The sequence below is a fragment of the Amblyomma maculatum genome, chromosome 9 (assembly GCF_055883805.1).
Source record: "Amblyomma maculatum isolate TAMU_Amacu chromosome 9, ASM5588380v1, whole genome shotgun sequence".
NCBI classification, from domain to species: domain Eukaryota; kingdom Metazoa; phylum Arthropoda; class Arachnida; order Ixodida; family Ixodidae; genus Amblyomma; species Amblyomma maculatum.
Genome location: NC_139352.1, coordinates 60,000,747 through 60,015,647, shown reverse-complemented (window position 1 = coordinate 60,015,647; position 14,901 = coordinate 60,000,747). Strand labels below are relative to the sequence as shown.

At 42.5% G+C, this 14,901-nt stretch overlaps 1 protein-coding gene across 2 annotated transcripts in view; it reads right to left on the bottom strand.

Moving 5' to 3' along the window:
• Positions 1-14,901, bottom strand: part of mib1 (E3 ubiquitin-protein ligase mind bomb 1) — a 508,315-nt gene that overhangs the window by 7,970 nt on the left and 485,444 nt on the right. The window contains exons 17-21 of one of the 2 annotated variants that reach the window (XM_084578830.1): positions 13,218-13,410; positions 12,248-12,326; positions 9,409-9,495; positions 7,663-7,701; positions 6,368-6,481 (exon numbers count right to left, since the gene is read on the bottom strand). In XM_084578830.1, coding sequence (XP_084434956.1) covers positions 6,368-6,481; positions 7,663-7,701; positions 9,409-9,495; positions 12,248-12,326; positions 13,218-13,410 — 512 coding nt within the window. The remainder of the gene's footprint in view (positions 1-6,367; positions 6,482-7,662; positions 7,702-9,408; positions 9,496-12,247; positions 12,327-13,217; positions 13,411-14,901) is intronic. The other variant, XM_084578831.1, reaches the window with a different exon arrangement.

Below are 14,901 nucleotides of genomic sequence, written 5' to 3'. Positions count from 1 at the left end.
GGAGTAGAAATTTGGGACACGAAATGCCAGCAAAGAGAACACTAGCAGCAGCTGTTGCCGGAGGTCAGACTGGTGAGTCTCGTCTGGTACCATTTCTTGCAGTAGGGTGTGTTTCCAAACGTGCTGAACAAACCTTTATTGCCAACTGTACTGATGTGAATTGCTATGGCATATAAAATTAATGGCAGAAATGAGATTGTGACATACTGTAACGCTACCAGATCAGAAATAGCGAAATGCTGCTAGCAAGCTCCTGTGAAAAGCTGTACAACACATGCATATTTCAGCTATAACGAAAAATGGGGGTACAGTACTGCTAGCTTGAGATAATGTAAAGAACAGTTTAGTTTGGTTTGGTTTGTGGGGTTTAATGTCCCAAAGTGACTCAGGCTATGAGAGACGCTGTAGTGGAGAACTCCGGAAATTTTGACCACCTGGGGTTCTTTAACGTGCACTGACATCTCACAGTAAATGGGCGCCTTGCTTTTCGCCTCCATCGAAAAGTGGCTGCCGAGGCCGGGATTCGATCCCGCGTCCTCGGGAACAGTAGTCGAGCACCGTAATCACTGCGCCACCCCAGCAGGAGGTAGTGCTAAAAATAGAGTTTCTCATTACATCACTGGTTTCAGTGGTGACTATAGTCAAAAAGTAACGTGTCCAACTCCCAAAATCAACAGTCAATTTGCGTGGGATCATTATAGAAACATAAATTCTGCTTTACAAAGCAGTCTTTGTGTCCAGTGATGGCGCGAGAGACTCTTAAGCTGGCATGTAATTGCTGGCGGAGCACTAATTAGGTCTTGCCCAATGTGTGAGACCAGCTTCATAGTGCAATTACGAGATGGTCAGAAATGGTGAAAGCTGGGACGAAGATCACCAAATAAAAAGGCAAATATATTTCAGTAAATATCTACACGAGCGAGGCCATCTGGCTGTGAAGAAAAGTGCAGCTTTCACAGACCTTTGCAGCTCATGAAATATGGGCCTTCGCTGATGACTTGAGCCTAGGGTGACTATATTGAAGGGCACAGCCTGGCTGAATTAACCAATAACCTGAAACCACAACCATGCTAGTCTGAGGTGTTTCAGGGAAATCCTCAACTAAAATGTACTCCTTCTCACTCTCAGAAAGAATACTTTACCCAAATGCAGCATAATCACAACTACAGGGGTGGAAGTAGGCTTGAGTATTTCGGAGCAGCTCAGGGAGCAGTAAGTACAATTTTGGAGCAGTTTTGGAGAAATCAAATGAGTTCTAGAGCATTCTGATTTGTTTTGGAGCATGTACTTAGGGTCGAATGCCTTTGATGATTGGAGTTTTCTATTCCTGACATACAGAATTTCCACTCTGATTCGCTTTTATGGATCCAAAACTTTTCCGAGTATGCACCAAACAAATGGCCAAACATGTAAAGATGTTTAAAAGAACATGAGCTGACTTGAGCAACAATTTGGAACAGACCTGCAGCAAATGGAATGCTCAGTTACGCACCTGATAATCGAACATAAGTTTGACCTGAAGTTTTTGCCTATTTCTACTTGATGCATTTATCAGCTCAGGAAGCACCATTAGTACGGAGTTCACATCAATGGGCACAACATTCCCGCTCTATCTTGTGCATATCCTTTATGACCCTACATCTGTGCTGATAAATTCCCGAGCACTGGTCAGTAGTGCCTGCAGGGAGGACAGATGGCACTGTAGGCACTTCATCGCTTCCTGCTAACTGCCCATCACGTCTTTGCTTAAACAATGCTGAGGCTTCAGTTTTAGAATTTTAGCAATAAGCCCCATATGGCTTTCAAACACCCTCGAGAAGGTAAAGATTGCCACCTTTGGCGCGCCACCCAATAATGCTTGAATTATACTTTTGTCTGATTAAGAATCGACATGCGGCTCGATGATGAAGTACCTACTTGTTTTCACAGCAAAAGCATTAGAATACCTAGTGCAGTTTTCGCAGCTGTAAAATTTTTCCAACGGTTCATGGCAGTTAATTTGCGCTATATCTGGTGCACTTGGTGCTCTCTTCTCTCTCCATCGGCGATTCAAAAAGCTGGCAAGATGTGCTATGTCACATGCACAGTAGATTTTTTCCCTAATTAATTACCTCCAATTGCTTGTGGGTCATATTAAATTTAGTTGCAAACAAATATTTATATTATTCTCAACGAATTTGGTATTAAAACATCACGGCAGCTGGTTTGGAGCAGTTCTGAATCAATATTGTGTTTTGGAGCAGGGTGGTGCAGGGAAAGCAGTTTGGAGCATAATGGAGGAAATGGAGCAGCACAATTCCCAGAAATGTGGCGCAACAAACACAAACACAAGCGAAGAGACACAACACGTGCGTGTGTTGTGTTTCTTCGCTTGTGTTTGTGTTTGTTGTGCCACATTTCTCGGTATTATGCAGCACCAACTAGCCCCTCAAGCCGTTATTTTGGTATGGAGCAACACTTCCACCCCTGCAACTATAATGCTAGGGCAGCTCACACTGACATGGAACAGATAAAAATTATTCAATTCTTCAAAACTTCGATCAGTTATAACATAGGGGCTACTCTTTACTTTTATCAGTATCAGAAAAAAAAAAGAAAAGAAAAGAAAACATTTATTACATTAAAGTATATACATGGCCATCATCAAGAAAAGAGTCAGCTACTAGCTCCTAAATAGAGGTCCAGATATTTTTGCATATATTTCGCTCAAAAGCCTTTCAATATTCCCCTTTGTGCAATGAAAGAAAAGTTAAGTTCGTCATTCTCCTGCTGCAGGCATGTTGAATTACAAATAGGCGACTCCCAGCAGTTTCCTAATAGTTTTCAGTAGCTGCTGATTTGCATGCATCATGTCTGCACTTGAACAGGACTTCAAACTGTGCCAGCTTAGATCTATACAGAGTGGAATCAGCCACATACTCATTCATTCACAGTTCTTGTTTAATAAGATGTCAAGTGAATCCAAAATAAAACTTGAGCAGGAAATGATCACAAGGGTCATAACCTCTACCAATTTTTTTAGGGACACCAGGAAACAAAAATTATGGGGAACACTTAAGCTCTGCCTATTATAAGGGTATGACACGATAGTGTAGCCTACCACCTGACATATAAAGCCCTACTTTATATAACCAAGCCATGTGAACGTGCCTGCATGGCCTATGGGCAATGTGAATGCAGGGGTATTGGCAGGCTGAATCTAATATATCGCTCTCCCATACGAAAGGCGAAGCCCGAGTTGGCAGGTCCTGCCAAACGTAGTGTCAGGCAACCCTAAGTCCAATCATTGTGCGGCCATGTTACCTGTTCGCTACCGCTTGCCACCGCCATGTTCGTAATTTTTCGTTTGCGACGCCAATGCATATGCCGGATTTAAGGTGAACGGGGCCTTTAATGCTATTGCGTTAAAAAAAGGAACAGGTGAGTGAATTAAACAATAGCACATTATATTCCCCTTTAAGTGATACTCCCAAGTATGTTGCACAATCTGCTGCCATACATTCCATTTGACCCCCCCCCCCCCCCCCCCCGCCCCCCATTACCAGTTCCTGTCAGACTAAATAACACCACAGACTTTCCCCCACAGTACTTTGCAATCACATCATCATCATCAGCAGCAGCAGCCTGACTATACCCACTGCAGGGCGAAGGCCTCTCCCATATTTCTCCAATTAACCCGGCTCTGTGCTAGCTGCATCTACTTGACCCCTGCGAACTTCTTAACCTCATCCGCCCACCTAACTTTCTGCTGCCCTGCTACGCTTTCATTTCTCTTGGAATCCAGTTTTTTACCCTAAGCAACCATCGGTTATCCTCTCTTTGCACTACATGTCCTGCCCATGCCCATTTCTTCTTCTTGATTTCCACTAGAATGTCAGTAACTTGAGTTATTTCTTTGATCCACTCTGCACGCTTCCTATCTCTTAATGAATTACCCCTACCATTTTTCGTTCCATAGCCCTCTGTGTTGTTCTCAACTTAAGTAGAACCCACTTGGTTAACCTCCAGGTTTCAGCCCTACAGGTGAGTACAGGTAAGATGCAGCTGTTGTATACTTTCCTCTTGAGCGATCACAACTCAGTGCAAACCATACCATGGCCTGGAAGTATGCAGGCAAGTTGCACAGGAAGCAATGAACATGGTGTACAGGCGTCACTGTCAGTCTCAAAAAGCCTATTGCTGATATACCACATGGTCTTCAGTGTCCCTCAAGAAATCTCTGCACCTTCTGCGCCTGCTGCGAACCTTTCAAAAAAGAATTCATCCATGTGCAGTGCTCTGCAACTTTATTGAAACCATTCTGAAAAATTCTCCCGCCTCAACCGTAGGCATATTTGTGGTGAAACTGTGCAGAAAGCTTGCGCATTGTTGACTCTTTTTTTGTGTATTAAGTTTTACAGTGGCACTTACCTGGTTTGGCCCCACATGATGAGAAACTAGAAAAGTCTGCGATAAGGTTGAAGGAGCGAAAGACGATAATGCCAATTTTCCGGCAAAGGGCAGCGGTGGTGCCATCTATCATTATTACGAAAACGTGTCATGCTTGCCTGGTCGCTTTAGAACAGCAGCGCTTGCTTCCAGCGACTTCAGATGGCGCCACAACTACCTTTTGCCAGAAACTCTGCGTTGGCGCCTTCTGCGCCTCAATCTCGTTGGAGACAGTTCTGGTTTTTCATCATGCCTGGCCAAACTAGGTAAGAACCACGATCAAACTTACTACATAACAAAAGGGCCGATAACACGCAAGCTTTGTGTATGGTTTCAGCACAAATGATGCTCCACGGTTGAGACGGTAGAATTTTCCGAAACGGTTCAGATAAAGTTGCAGAACACTGTATATAGTGGAGTATTGCAAATTCAAACTCACTCAATCCGAAAATCCAGCTTATTTGAACTCACATGAAGAGAATCAAGGTTGTTTTCTTAAGCATAAGATATTGAGACTTCACTGTAGCTGCATTAGTTCTTGCTCGCAAGGTGTGTAAATTTCCGATGAAGCCCAAGTGTGTCACTGACGATGTCGGCTGTCTCCGAGTGCCTAAAATTGGTAGCCCCCACTATCATTGTTGATATTTTTGCCGCTGCCTCTTGTACTGCAGTTGTGTCAAATGCTAAACCATGTGAAGGCACCAAACGTTAGACATGCACATAATCCTCCACACTAGGAGCATTACTTGGCTCTTCTAAACAATATATTCACCTCATGATGAGTGTAAACCAATGCTGTTCTTACATTTACCTACAGAGAGACGGCAAAGACTTTATGGGTCTCTCTTGGAATAAACAAAAACTGCTGAAAATAAATATAACATCATAATTCAGCCTTACCAAGTAGGCAAGGTGATTAACTGCAAAGGATGAATAATCAGACAGGTAAAGTAGAATGCTAGGCCAAGAAATGAATATGCTGAAGACAAAGGCAATGTTCAACAGCATCGGAAAAGAGCAGCAGTTTGCAAAAGCCAGTGAGGAGTTGAAAGTAGTCAGGGAATGCGACTACTTAGGACAGGCAGTGGCCACAGATCAATCAGACTGCGAACAAGTGCATTTGGCAAGTACTATCAGATCATGAATGACAGCTTAACTGTACTGCTCAAGAGGAAAGTATATGTATAACTGTTGCACCTTACCAGCACTCATCTACGGGGAAGAAACGTGAAGGCTAACAAAAAAGTTCTTAAGGTGAAGACAACGCAGAGAGCTATCGAACCAAAAATGGTAGGTGCAACATAAAGAGACAGTAAGAGAGCAGACGGGGTCAGGGAACAAATGCAGGTTAATAACATTCTAGTTGAAATCGAGAAGCATAACTGGGCATAGATAGGGCACAAGATAACTTATGGTCCCTAAGGGCAACGGAGTGGATTCCAAGGGAAGGCAAGCATAGCAAGGGGTGGCAGAAAGCTAGGTTGACAGATAGGATTAGGAAGTTTGCAGGAATTGAATGGATGCAGCTGCATTAATTGGAGGAATATGGAAGAGGACTTTGCACTGCAGTGGGCGTAGTCAGGCTTGTGATGATGATGACAATCACCATCACAATTCAGAGTGAGTGAGTGAGAGAGAGACATAGAGAGAGAACATAGGTAATTATTTCGAGTGGCAAATGAAGCTGGCAGTAAGACTCACCATGACATTTATGCATATGGAATAATATTGTTACGTGCTTAGTATGCACAGGGGGGTTTATTTATGGAGTGATCGACGGAAGCAGGACCGCGCCTACAAATATCCTTCTGACCCTCGTTTCTTCTTCCGTTAATGCTGTGCAATGGTGTGTGATATATGAATGTTGCATAAGGGTTTCCTTAGCTAATGACTTTCAGCAATCAATGAGGCATAGGAGCAAATGCATGGGGATTCTTACAGTTTTCGTTTTTGTCGGTGGGAAACTTGGAGATGTTAAGTGGGATGTCCGACTTGGATGTGGGGCCACGCAGGTTCACCACCTTCTTCCGTGTCTCGGGGTCCTCGGTGCCGGCTGAGAGCAAAAAAAAATTAAAAATGATATAAGACAATGTTTGCATAGACGCTTTCTGCAAGCACCTGCGCTTGCACCAGTCATCACAGCGCATGCGATAGGACAGCAGTGTTGCACTACAAAGCTGACAGCTTCACTTAGTCAGGTTGGTCCTATGTGGTGTGACATGCATTTGTATTGCAATTAAAGTGAGATGTATATGCTTTCAACTTTTACATTGTCCCTTGTTACACGAGCACACTTCTCCATCATAAAAAATGTGAAGTGGGGCTTGATTTTGTAAACGAGTTGTAAATGTGATTTTGTAAATTGCTGCCAAACTGACCTCGACAGATGAAAATGCTAATGGAGAAAGATTTGATTTTACGAGGTGGTAAGAAAGAGTTTTGAGAAAAGTTAAGTAAGATATTAACACACGGTAGCACAAAGCTGGATGCACAGTCACAATAAGCACCAATCTCCATAAGTCAATGTGTCAGTAGACATTGCCGACATTGCCCTGTGCACACTGAAATCCCACTATTGGTGTTTTGACCATCTGACACCGCGTCTGCGATTTCAGCATGAACGGCATGCTAGATCAAAGAGCAAACATAAAATTCATCGCACGTGTGTTCATCACCTCAAACAACACCATCTCGCTTCCACATCCACTTTACTCACCACACTTAACTCCTCTGTACTTTGCCCTGTTCCAAAAGATGAAGCTTCAGCTCAAAGGTCATTATTTCAATAGCACTGCACTGCTGCGCTACTGTGTGTGCGAATTTGTAGCGCCTAATGGTTCTGCTGTTACTGTACACCACAGCTGAGGATGCCTGCTTTATTTTACATGCAGCTGTATTTTCCAGCTCTATACAGAGCCGAACATGATGTTTCTGTATTTTATGTACAGCCGTTGGCAGCATTCACTACTCTGGAAAAAGTCATGCATCTGCCAACATTGCACAACACAAACAAAAAATTGGTGTTCCTATCCGGTACTTTACTTTACCATATTATATGATACAGTTTTATCCACTGTGGCACTTTGTGGAAAGCGAGCAAATGATATAGTGGCCACCACTTCATTCTAGTTGGAATGAAGAACCACACCGTGCCAGTATTACTGCCCTGAGTGTGGGGTTGTCTGAATTGCAGCATGAGCTGTACCAGATCTCCCGAAAGATAAAATGCCTCACCAGTGAGTTCAGCATGCCAGGAGGCCAGTGCACATTTTTCTGAAAGTTCCAAACATTTATGTGCAACAGTTCACTGTTACAGGCAAGTCACTAATTGCACCGCTAAATACACTGACACCAGAAAGATAAACGCTCACTTTCCACTTTATGCAACAACTTGATTGGTGAAACGCTTCATTTCTGTGCAGCCAGCTATGGTTGCCTTCCTAGAGCAGCATGATATGATTGTATGGGAAACGATGATCAGCTCATCACCCGCTTGTCCTGAATACTGCCATGAATAATGAATAACGTCTATAGAGTGACAGAGCAATCACAGTATGGCCCTAAGACATTAAGTCACTGGTTATAAGTTAAGCTAATGACTACCAGGAAAGAAGAAGTTGCCCCGAGAGTGAAATAATTCAAACAAATGGCCATGGTAGCACCAGTTATCAGTGCTCAGGTTTCTGGCCCATAAAACTCTCCGGGGTACATCATATAATACTCTCAGGAAATGACAAAAAAAGAGTGCGTAGATTTTTCGACAAGAACACACAAATAGTATGCAGCAAGCCTATTTTGACATTCACTTCTTTGTTTTCTGCCTTTCACGCAAGAGCATCATGAAGAGTCATGAATGGGATGATGTTTTACAGCACAAGGTTGGCAGAATGCTAATGCATATTACTATGCTGAACTTGAATTGGTGGTTACGAAGGCCGCTAGGTAACAAGCAATGACCTGAGTTTTAAACAGTCAGAGTCACATGGCCTCACACCACTCACATGCACTGTGACAGCCCCTACATTTGTTTTTGTTCTTTTAGGGAGTGTTCAGTGAGTCAGGCTGTTATAAGTTGGCCTAACAACATTTCAATAAGAAGACTGACGCTATTCATGGGCTGAAGCTCCCTAAATGACCAAATCGGCCAAAGCTCAGTACAGAGAGAAATAAAATGAGGCCCTGCCCACACTGAAATGCTCAGCTAACCTTTATAAGAAGGCACTGTAAATTGATCACGCAAAAGCTTGTCAACAGTCACAGTGTACACTCTTGCCATTCTGCAACAGAAGTGTGGCACACATCTTAAACTGCTGCGAAAGGTGCCCAAAGGTGATCTTTGCCCCATAATCCATCACACAGGCTTGAGCACAAATTCCCGCATCCTTCCACTCTTAGCAGGACAATTTAAAGGGGCATCGAGGACAACTCCAACAGATTTTTCGCTCTTTACTTGGCTCTTCATATTCACACTAATCTTTCTTTGGTAGCAAAAGACATGTTTATTGCCAAGAAAACTGGGTCTGAAATGGACATTACTCTCTTTTTCAATACGATTCAAACCCATCATAGTGATAACGAAAATGAACCCGTTATTACGGTTTAAAAATGAATGGCGGCGTAGCTTAGCCTCAAACATCCACATGAAATAAACTATCGTTATACCAGCCATTGTAGTTTTCTTGCAACAGCTGCCAGCGCTGAAATGCCCGTACTTCATTTTTTTTTCTTTTCTAACTTCTAAGAGGCTGTTTACAGTGGAAGCATCCACTTCACCATTAAAATGTGGCAATTTGTAGATTATACCGGCCCACTTCGTTCAGCATCCCCTTAAACGGCTGCTGAAGAATGGCGCCAATGATGAGCCACGGTGAAGAAAGATCTGTCTCAAAAACTGATTAGGAGTCCTGCAGAGCATGCAATGCGAACGCAGCAAGTACTACAAGGGTTCCAAAATGAAATATGAGATTATGGCATGCTTACCAGTGCCTCCGCAGCAGACAACAAACGGGACTACCTTGTCAATCTGTGCACGGCACTGGACGCATTTCTTCATCAGGGCAGCACAACCTAGAAGATTTGCATAACATGTAACCACTTCACCATGAGAAATCTGCAAGAACTAAATGCATCATGCCAATAGCCAATGGACTCAACATTTTGAACAAGCAAAAAAATGCATGAGCAAGCTCAGCTGTAGTATACTTTGTAGACTCAAGTTGAACTTCTGTAGAACTTCAGGAAAAGTGGGTTCATTTTCTTCTTGAAAAACTTTGCACAAAAAAAACATAAGCACATGAGAGAAGGCAAGAAAAAGAAAAAAAAAACGATAGCGCCTGCATGTTTCACACTTGTTGTGCACAAAAAAAAAAAAAGAAAGACATTCTCATTACCGTCAACCATGGTGGGTAAAAGCAAGAGAAGACGGCCAAAGAATGAAAAACCACTAGGACAAGTGCTAACTAGTTAGAGCTTGTCCATGTGGTTTTTCGTTCTGTCATCGTCGTCTTGCGCTTTTACCAACCATGTATATTAACCAACATATCAAACTTTCTGCTCTGATTACCACGAACCATTTTAGGCCAATAGTTAAAACTAGTTATTGCTTCTCCATAAGAACCCAACTGAATGAGGTTATATGTTCAGGCCTTTTTTCTGGCTTAGCAAAGCAATAGCGAAATGGGGGTGGCCACGCGAGCTGTGGCCTTTGGCACTTTTAGACCCATAAACACACTAGCAGGCAAGTTTCAATATCTCTGTGCAGTTATTGCCCTAAGGCCACCTGACATAATATTCTGCAACAAAACATGATACAAATCTTTCAGTGCTAGAATTAACACACATATGTGCAGGCTTCATGAAGCTGTTACCACAGCACAGATTAAAGATTCATCAATTACAAGAGACATGGAATTCAGTAAGAAAGAAATTTACGCAGTTTCGTTGACATGACCTGAAAAATCATGTTAAGATCACATTTGGAGAGTAAAACGGCTCATCAGGAAGGCCTTAAAAGAGTAAAGACACTTCATTTCTGGGTTCGTGTTTTATCCTCTGCAGTGATGCATAAGACATTACTGTACATGGATCACTTCGTGATATTCGCCTACAGCTGATGAATAATTTTTGATCAAATTTCTTTCTCATCAGTTTTCATTTCGGTTTCAACAGCTGGGCGATCGATGGCTGTGACATCAAAGTCAAGTCTAGGTCACATGAGGAATAAATAAAACAGCGATATAATCATTCCTGTGTCATTTTAATTCACCAGAAAATTAAAGCCAGGCTGCCTCAAGGACACGAATTACAAAAAGTGAAGAGTCAGTGATTATATCACTGTTTTTTCATTCCGTGCGTGACCTAGACTTGATTGCGACGTCATCGCTATCTCTCGGCTGCTGAAACCAAAAAGAAAATTCAATAAAAATTATTTAGTGGTTGTAGGCAAAAACCGCTTGGTGATCCATATACAGGAATGTCTTACACATCATTAACAAGAAGAAAAAAGGCACCAAAGTTTGGTGTCTATACTTTTGTAAGTGTGCCCTTCTGACTGATAAAGTGACGACGGGACCCTTTTGGTCATTTTTCCCAACCAGCAAGAGAGGTCAGTTTCCTAAACCTTAACAAAAGAATGGACAGGACTGCAGCATGCACACCCTTTGTCAAAAGTTTAGAGCCCACGGGGTCTACTTCTGAGCCATACTATGTGGCTCGTAATGCATTCCCACGTTTCCAAACTTGCTGAAGACACGAACACTTTTTGTCCTACCCTCTCCAATGGCTAGGACTTTCACCATTGTTAAAGAAGTCATGATATACGGCTTAAAGGCAAACCCTCTAGGCTCTAAACTTTTGACAAAGGCTGTACATTTCTGCCTTTGGGTTCAGTTCTTAAGTGCACATGACTAAATGGGTAGGGCTTGAAAGGATTAAGCAGGATGGCTTGAAAGGATTAAGCAGGATAAGTTCAAGAGCACACAATTTATGAACAACCAAGCCTTATTGGAGACTTCTTCAATCGTATGTGAGAAAGAGGCTATTATTGGAGGCTCACAATTATTAAGCAATTGATGGCAGCTACCCACTGGGATTATTGAAAACTTGCTTTCTTCTGTGTACTTAATAAACGTCCAACCTATACAATTCTCATAGGCTGAATATACAAGGTGCTGTAATGAATGTGACAGGTGCGACAAATGTCTCCGAGATGGATCATCAACCAAAACATGTACTGTTAAGCTTACTAGGGCTGGGTTTTAAAATAGAGGAAGGAAGGAAGGTGGCTGCTTAAAAGAAAACACTCAGAAAAAAAAAAAGGGAACAACCTCTGCATCCTAACAAAACTAAATGCAAGAGAAGCTACTTTCAAGCAAAAGTTCCATAGAGGTCTCCAATTTTTATGCATGCTTGCATTATTTGTTCTGTACTTTCATTTTGACTACCTCAGTTGTTAAAAAGAAAAAGATAGTTTAGTTGGTTTACGGGGTTTGATGCTCTAAAACAACTCAGGTTGTAACGGATGCTGTAGTGGAGGGTTCTGGATAATTTCAACCACCAGGGGTTCTTTAAAGTGCACTGACAAAAAGCACATGACTGTGAAAACCAAAGTGGGAAATAAAAATTTGCGACTATTTGCCATGCTAAATGTGCAACAGAAGATGCTCAAAAGAAACCTTGTTCTCTTATCTTTTTTCTCAACTTGGCAAAAATTTTTTTATACAGCATGAGGTTGATGACTTTGGATATCCACAGGTGTAATCGGGCCATTCCTGTATTTCGCGTGGTGCACTGAGAAGATTGTGGAACTCGCCACGCTTACCTTCGCAGGCACACATGTGACCACAAGGCTTGAAGAGCACCGACGCCTTCTTGTCTGAGCAGACGACACATTCCTCCACCTGCGAGCAACGTCGTTTTTGCACAAAGCAGTTAGATTAACCACAGGCCAAACCTCTGCAGCCATTATTGGGCCAAACGATGGAGATAAGTACCGCAGCACAAGTTACAGAACAAACAAGCTTAGAAGGCACAAGGCAGCAGCAAACCTGACACCACACAAGCTTTGAAAGTATACAGCTTAGTGCAAACCACAAAAATTTGCCACAAGGCTAGGTTCAAGTAACGTGAAGAACAGGGTCATACCAATATCCAAGGAATTAAGAATTAGAAAAATACCCTGTGCTAACAGGCCAGCAGGCCAGGGTATTAGTTCCCATTTAAGCTTGTACCACTAATAGCAACCACAAAATTTGTTTAAAAAAATAGAATGAGAGAGGCATTTAAATGGGTGGCAAGAGAAATATATCCCAGGTCTGCTGAAGGGTGCAAAGGAAGCAACAAGGAATGGCAGACACTGAAGACGAGACCTGAGTTGTAGAAGCGAAAGGAGTAACTATACATCGAAAGGCCATCTGTACATATATGAATATCTGTGGCACACGCACTCAAACTTGCCGAAACCAGCACCAATGCAGCACACAAGCAACACACACACATCATCATTGTTGTAAGCTCAGTAAGGGCTCATTGACAAAAGCTTCTCCCACCCACTCCTAACTAACCCTACATTGTGCCACCTGCATCCACCCTACCTCTGCTGATATCCTATCTCATCCACCCACCTGAGTCATCTGCTATCCCCTGTTATGCCCCTTGGAGCCTACTCTGTTGACCTCACAGACCATGAGTTGCCAGTCATCTGCATTACATATCCTCTGAAGCATGTCCTGTGGGTGCATAAAAGACAAGGGCTGCAACGAACAGACATGGACAAATGAAAACAGCACAACCTTGGTGCGTGACAGCACAGGTTCCTTGCAAAGCAGGCACTTCTTGACGCGTGGTGCACAGAGCGAGCAGGTGGCAATGTGGCCACACGGGTCGAACAGGGTGTCACGTTTCATGTCCGAGCAGACGATGCAGTCCTCCAGGGCCTCCTGCTCACTTGGCTGGGGGCTAGTCGAAGGAGTCAGCATCTGCGACCTGAGACCAGAGAATAATGCAAGATGTTACTTTCAGCATGACACAGGTGACAACTGCAGCAGCAAGATACGCATCGAGCAACAATGTGGCAAAGTGGCTGGGCACAGAATTTGGTTGCAAATGAGTTCAAAGCCCATCTCCCTTAACTCACTCTGAGCATGAATTCAAATGCAGCAGAGAAAATTTCTCAAATTTCAGATTTGTTTGGTAAAGAGCATGACATGATTGCATACAAACCAAATTCAAAGTTCCTCACTTAATAATTACACCAAATCTGCCGTGTCCTCCTATGTTCAAAGAAGACAGCTGGGCCTAGTAGGTGTTAATAACTGCCACATTGCAATTAGGGTGGAGAAGGACAACGGACAGCGACAAAAAGGAACCCATGGGGCAGCACGGTTTACTGAGGTGCACTAATTAGCCCAACAGCCTTCTTTGATTATAATCCTTTCTAGTATGTTAAACTAGAGTGCTGTCCCGTTGGTTTCTTTTTCTCATTGTCTATTGTCCTTTTATGTGTTAGTTGCAACGTCACAGTCATTTACTTTACTCACATGCCCAATCATGACTCTACCTTATTTTCATTGTCTCAGTCACACTTCTTTTGACTCATCCCTGACACAACAAGTCCTTACACAGACGAATAAACAAATTTTTGGCTCTTTCAGCTGATTAAACTAGCAAGAAAAAAAAGAAGAAATATGAGAATGAAAGTTTATACTCACTGCTACCATACTAGAACTGCTAGAAAGTGTGTAGCCATTTATTTAACAAAATGGATTCCCCAGTTCATTTCATACGCCTGACCAGATATCTTCCTACACAAGATTGTTGCGACATCAGTGCTTTTTTTTTTTTGCGTCCCCATTAGTGGAAGCTGTGGCGTGTACAGATGAGATTTGATAATGTTCATGTCGTGCCCACAAATGAAGATGGTGCATCTGATGGGTATGAAGTGAGTCAAGGATTATTTAAAAATGACAAAATTATTAATGTCAGTGCTCTTATCTGAGAGCTTATCAGGTACACAAAAAACTTAATCTAGAAATTGCAGTGGGTAAAAAAGGAATATTTCAATAAAGATATTATAAAACCCTGCAGAAGCACAGTGCTGCGGACGCTGTGGTGATGAACACTGAAACAACTGTGGTTTGCCAATGATAAGTCGAGGAGGAATATAATAGGTATGAAGTGTTCAAAACATGTGCTGCTGCTATGGAAGGTTAAAAGGTTTTTTGTGCTGCCTACAGTGTGAATGGAAATTTTATAACGGGGATTCTAGAAGAATGCAAACTAGGGTGCTACTACTTTCTCAATTTCACAGTTCACAATCTTGTAATCAACAGTTTTTATTTTTTTTATACACTTCACCATACGCTTATTTTCACTCTTAATAACCCTATGTTAGCTGCATACTGTGTCGAGATTTGCTTTTTCAAAGCATGCAGTGCCACCACCCAATGAGAAGGCAATATGTTGCGGGGATACACG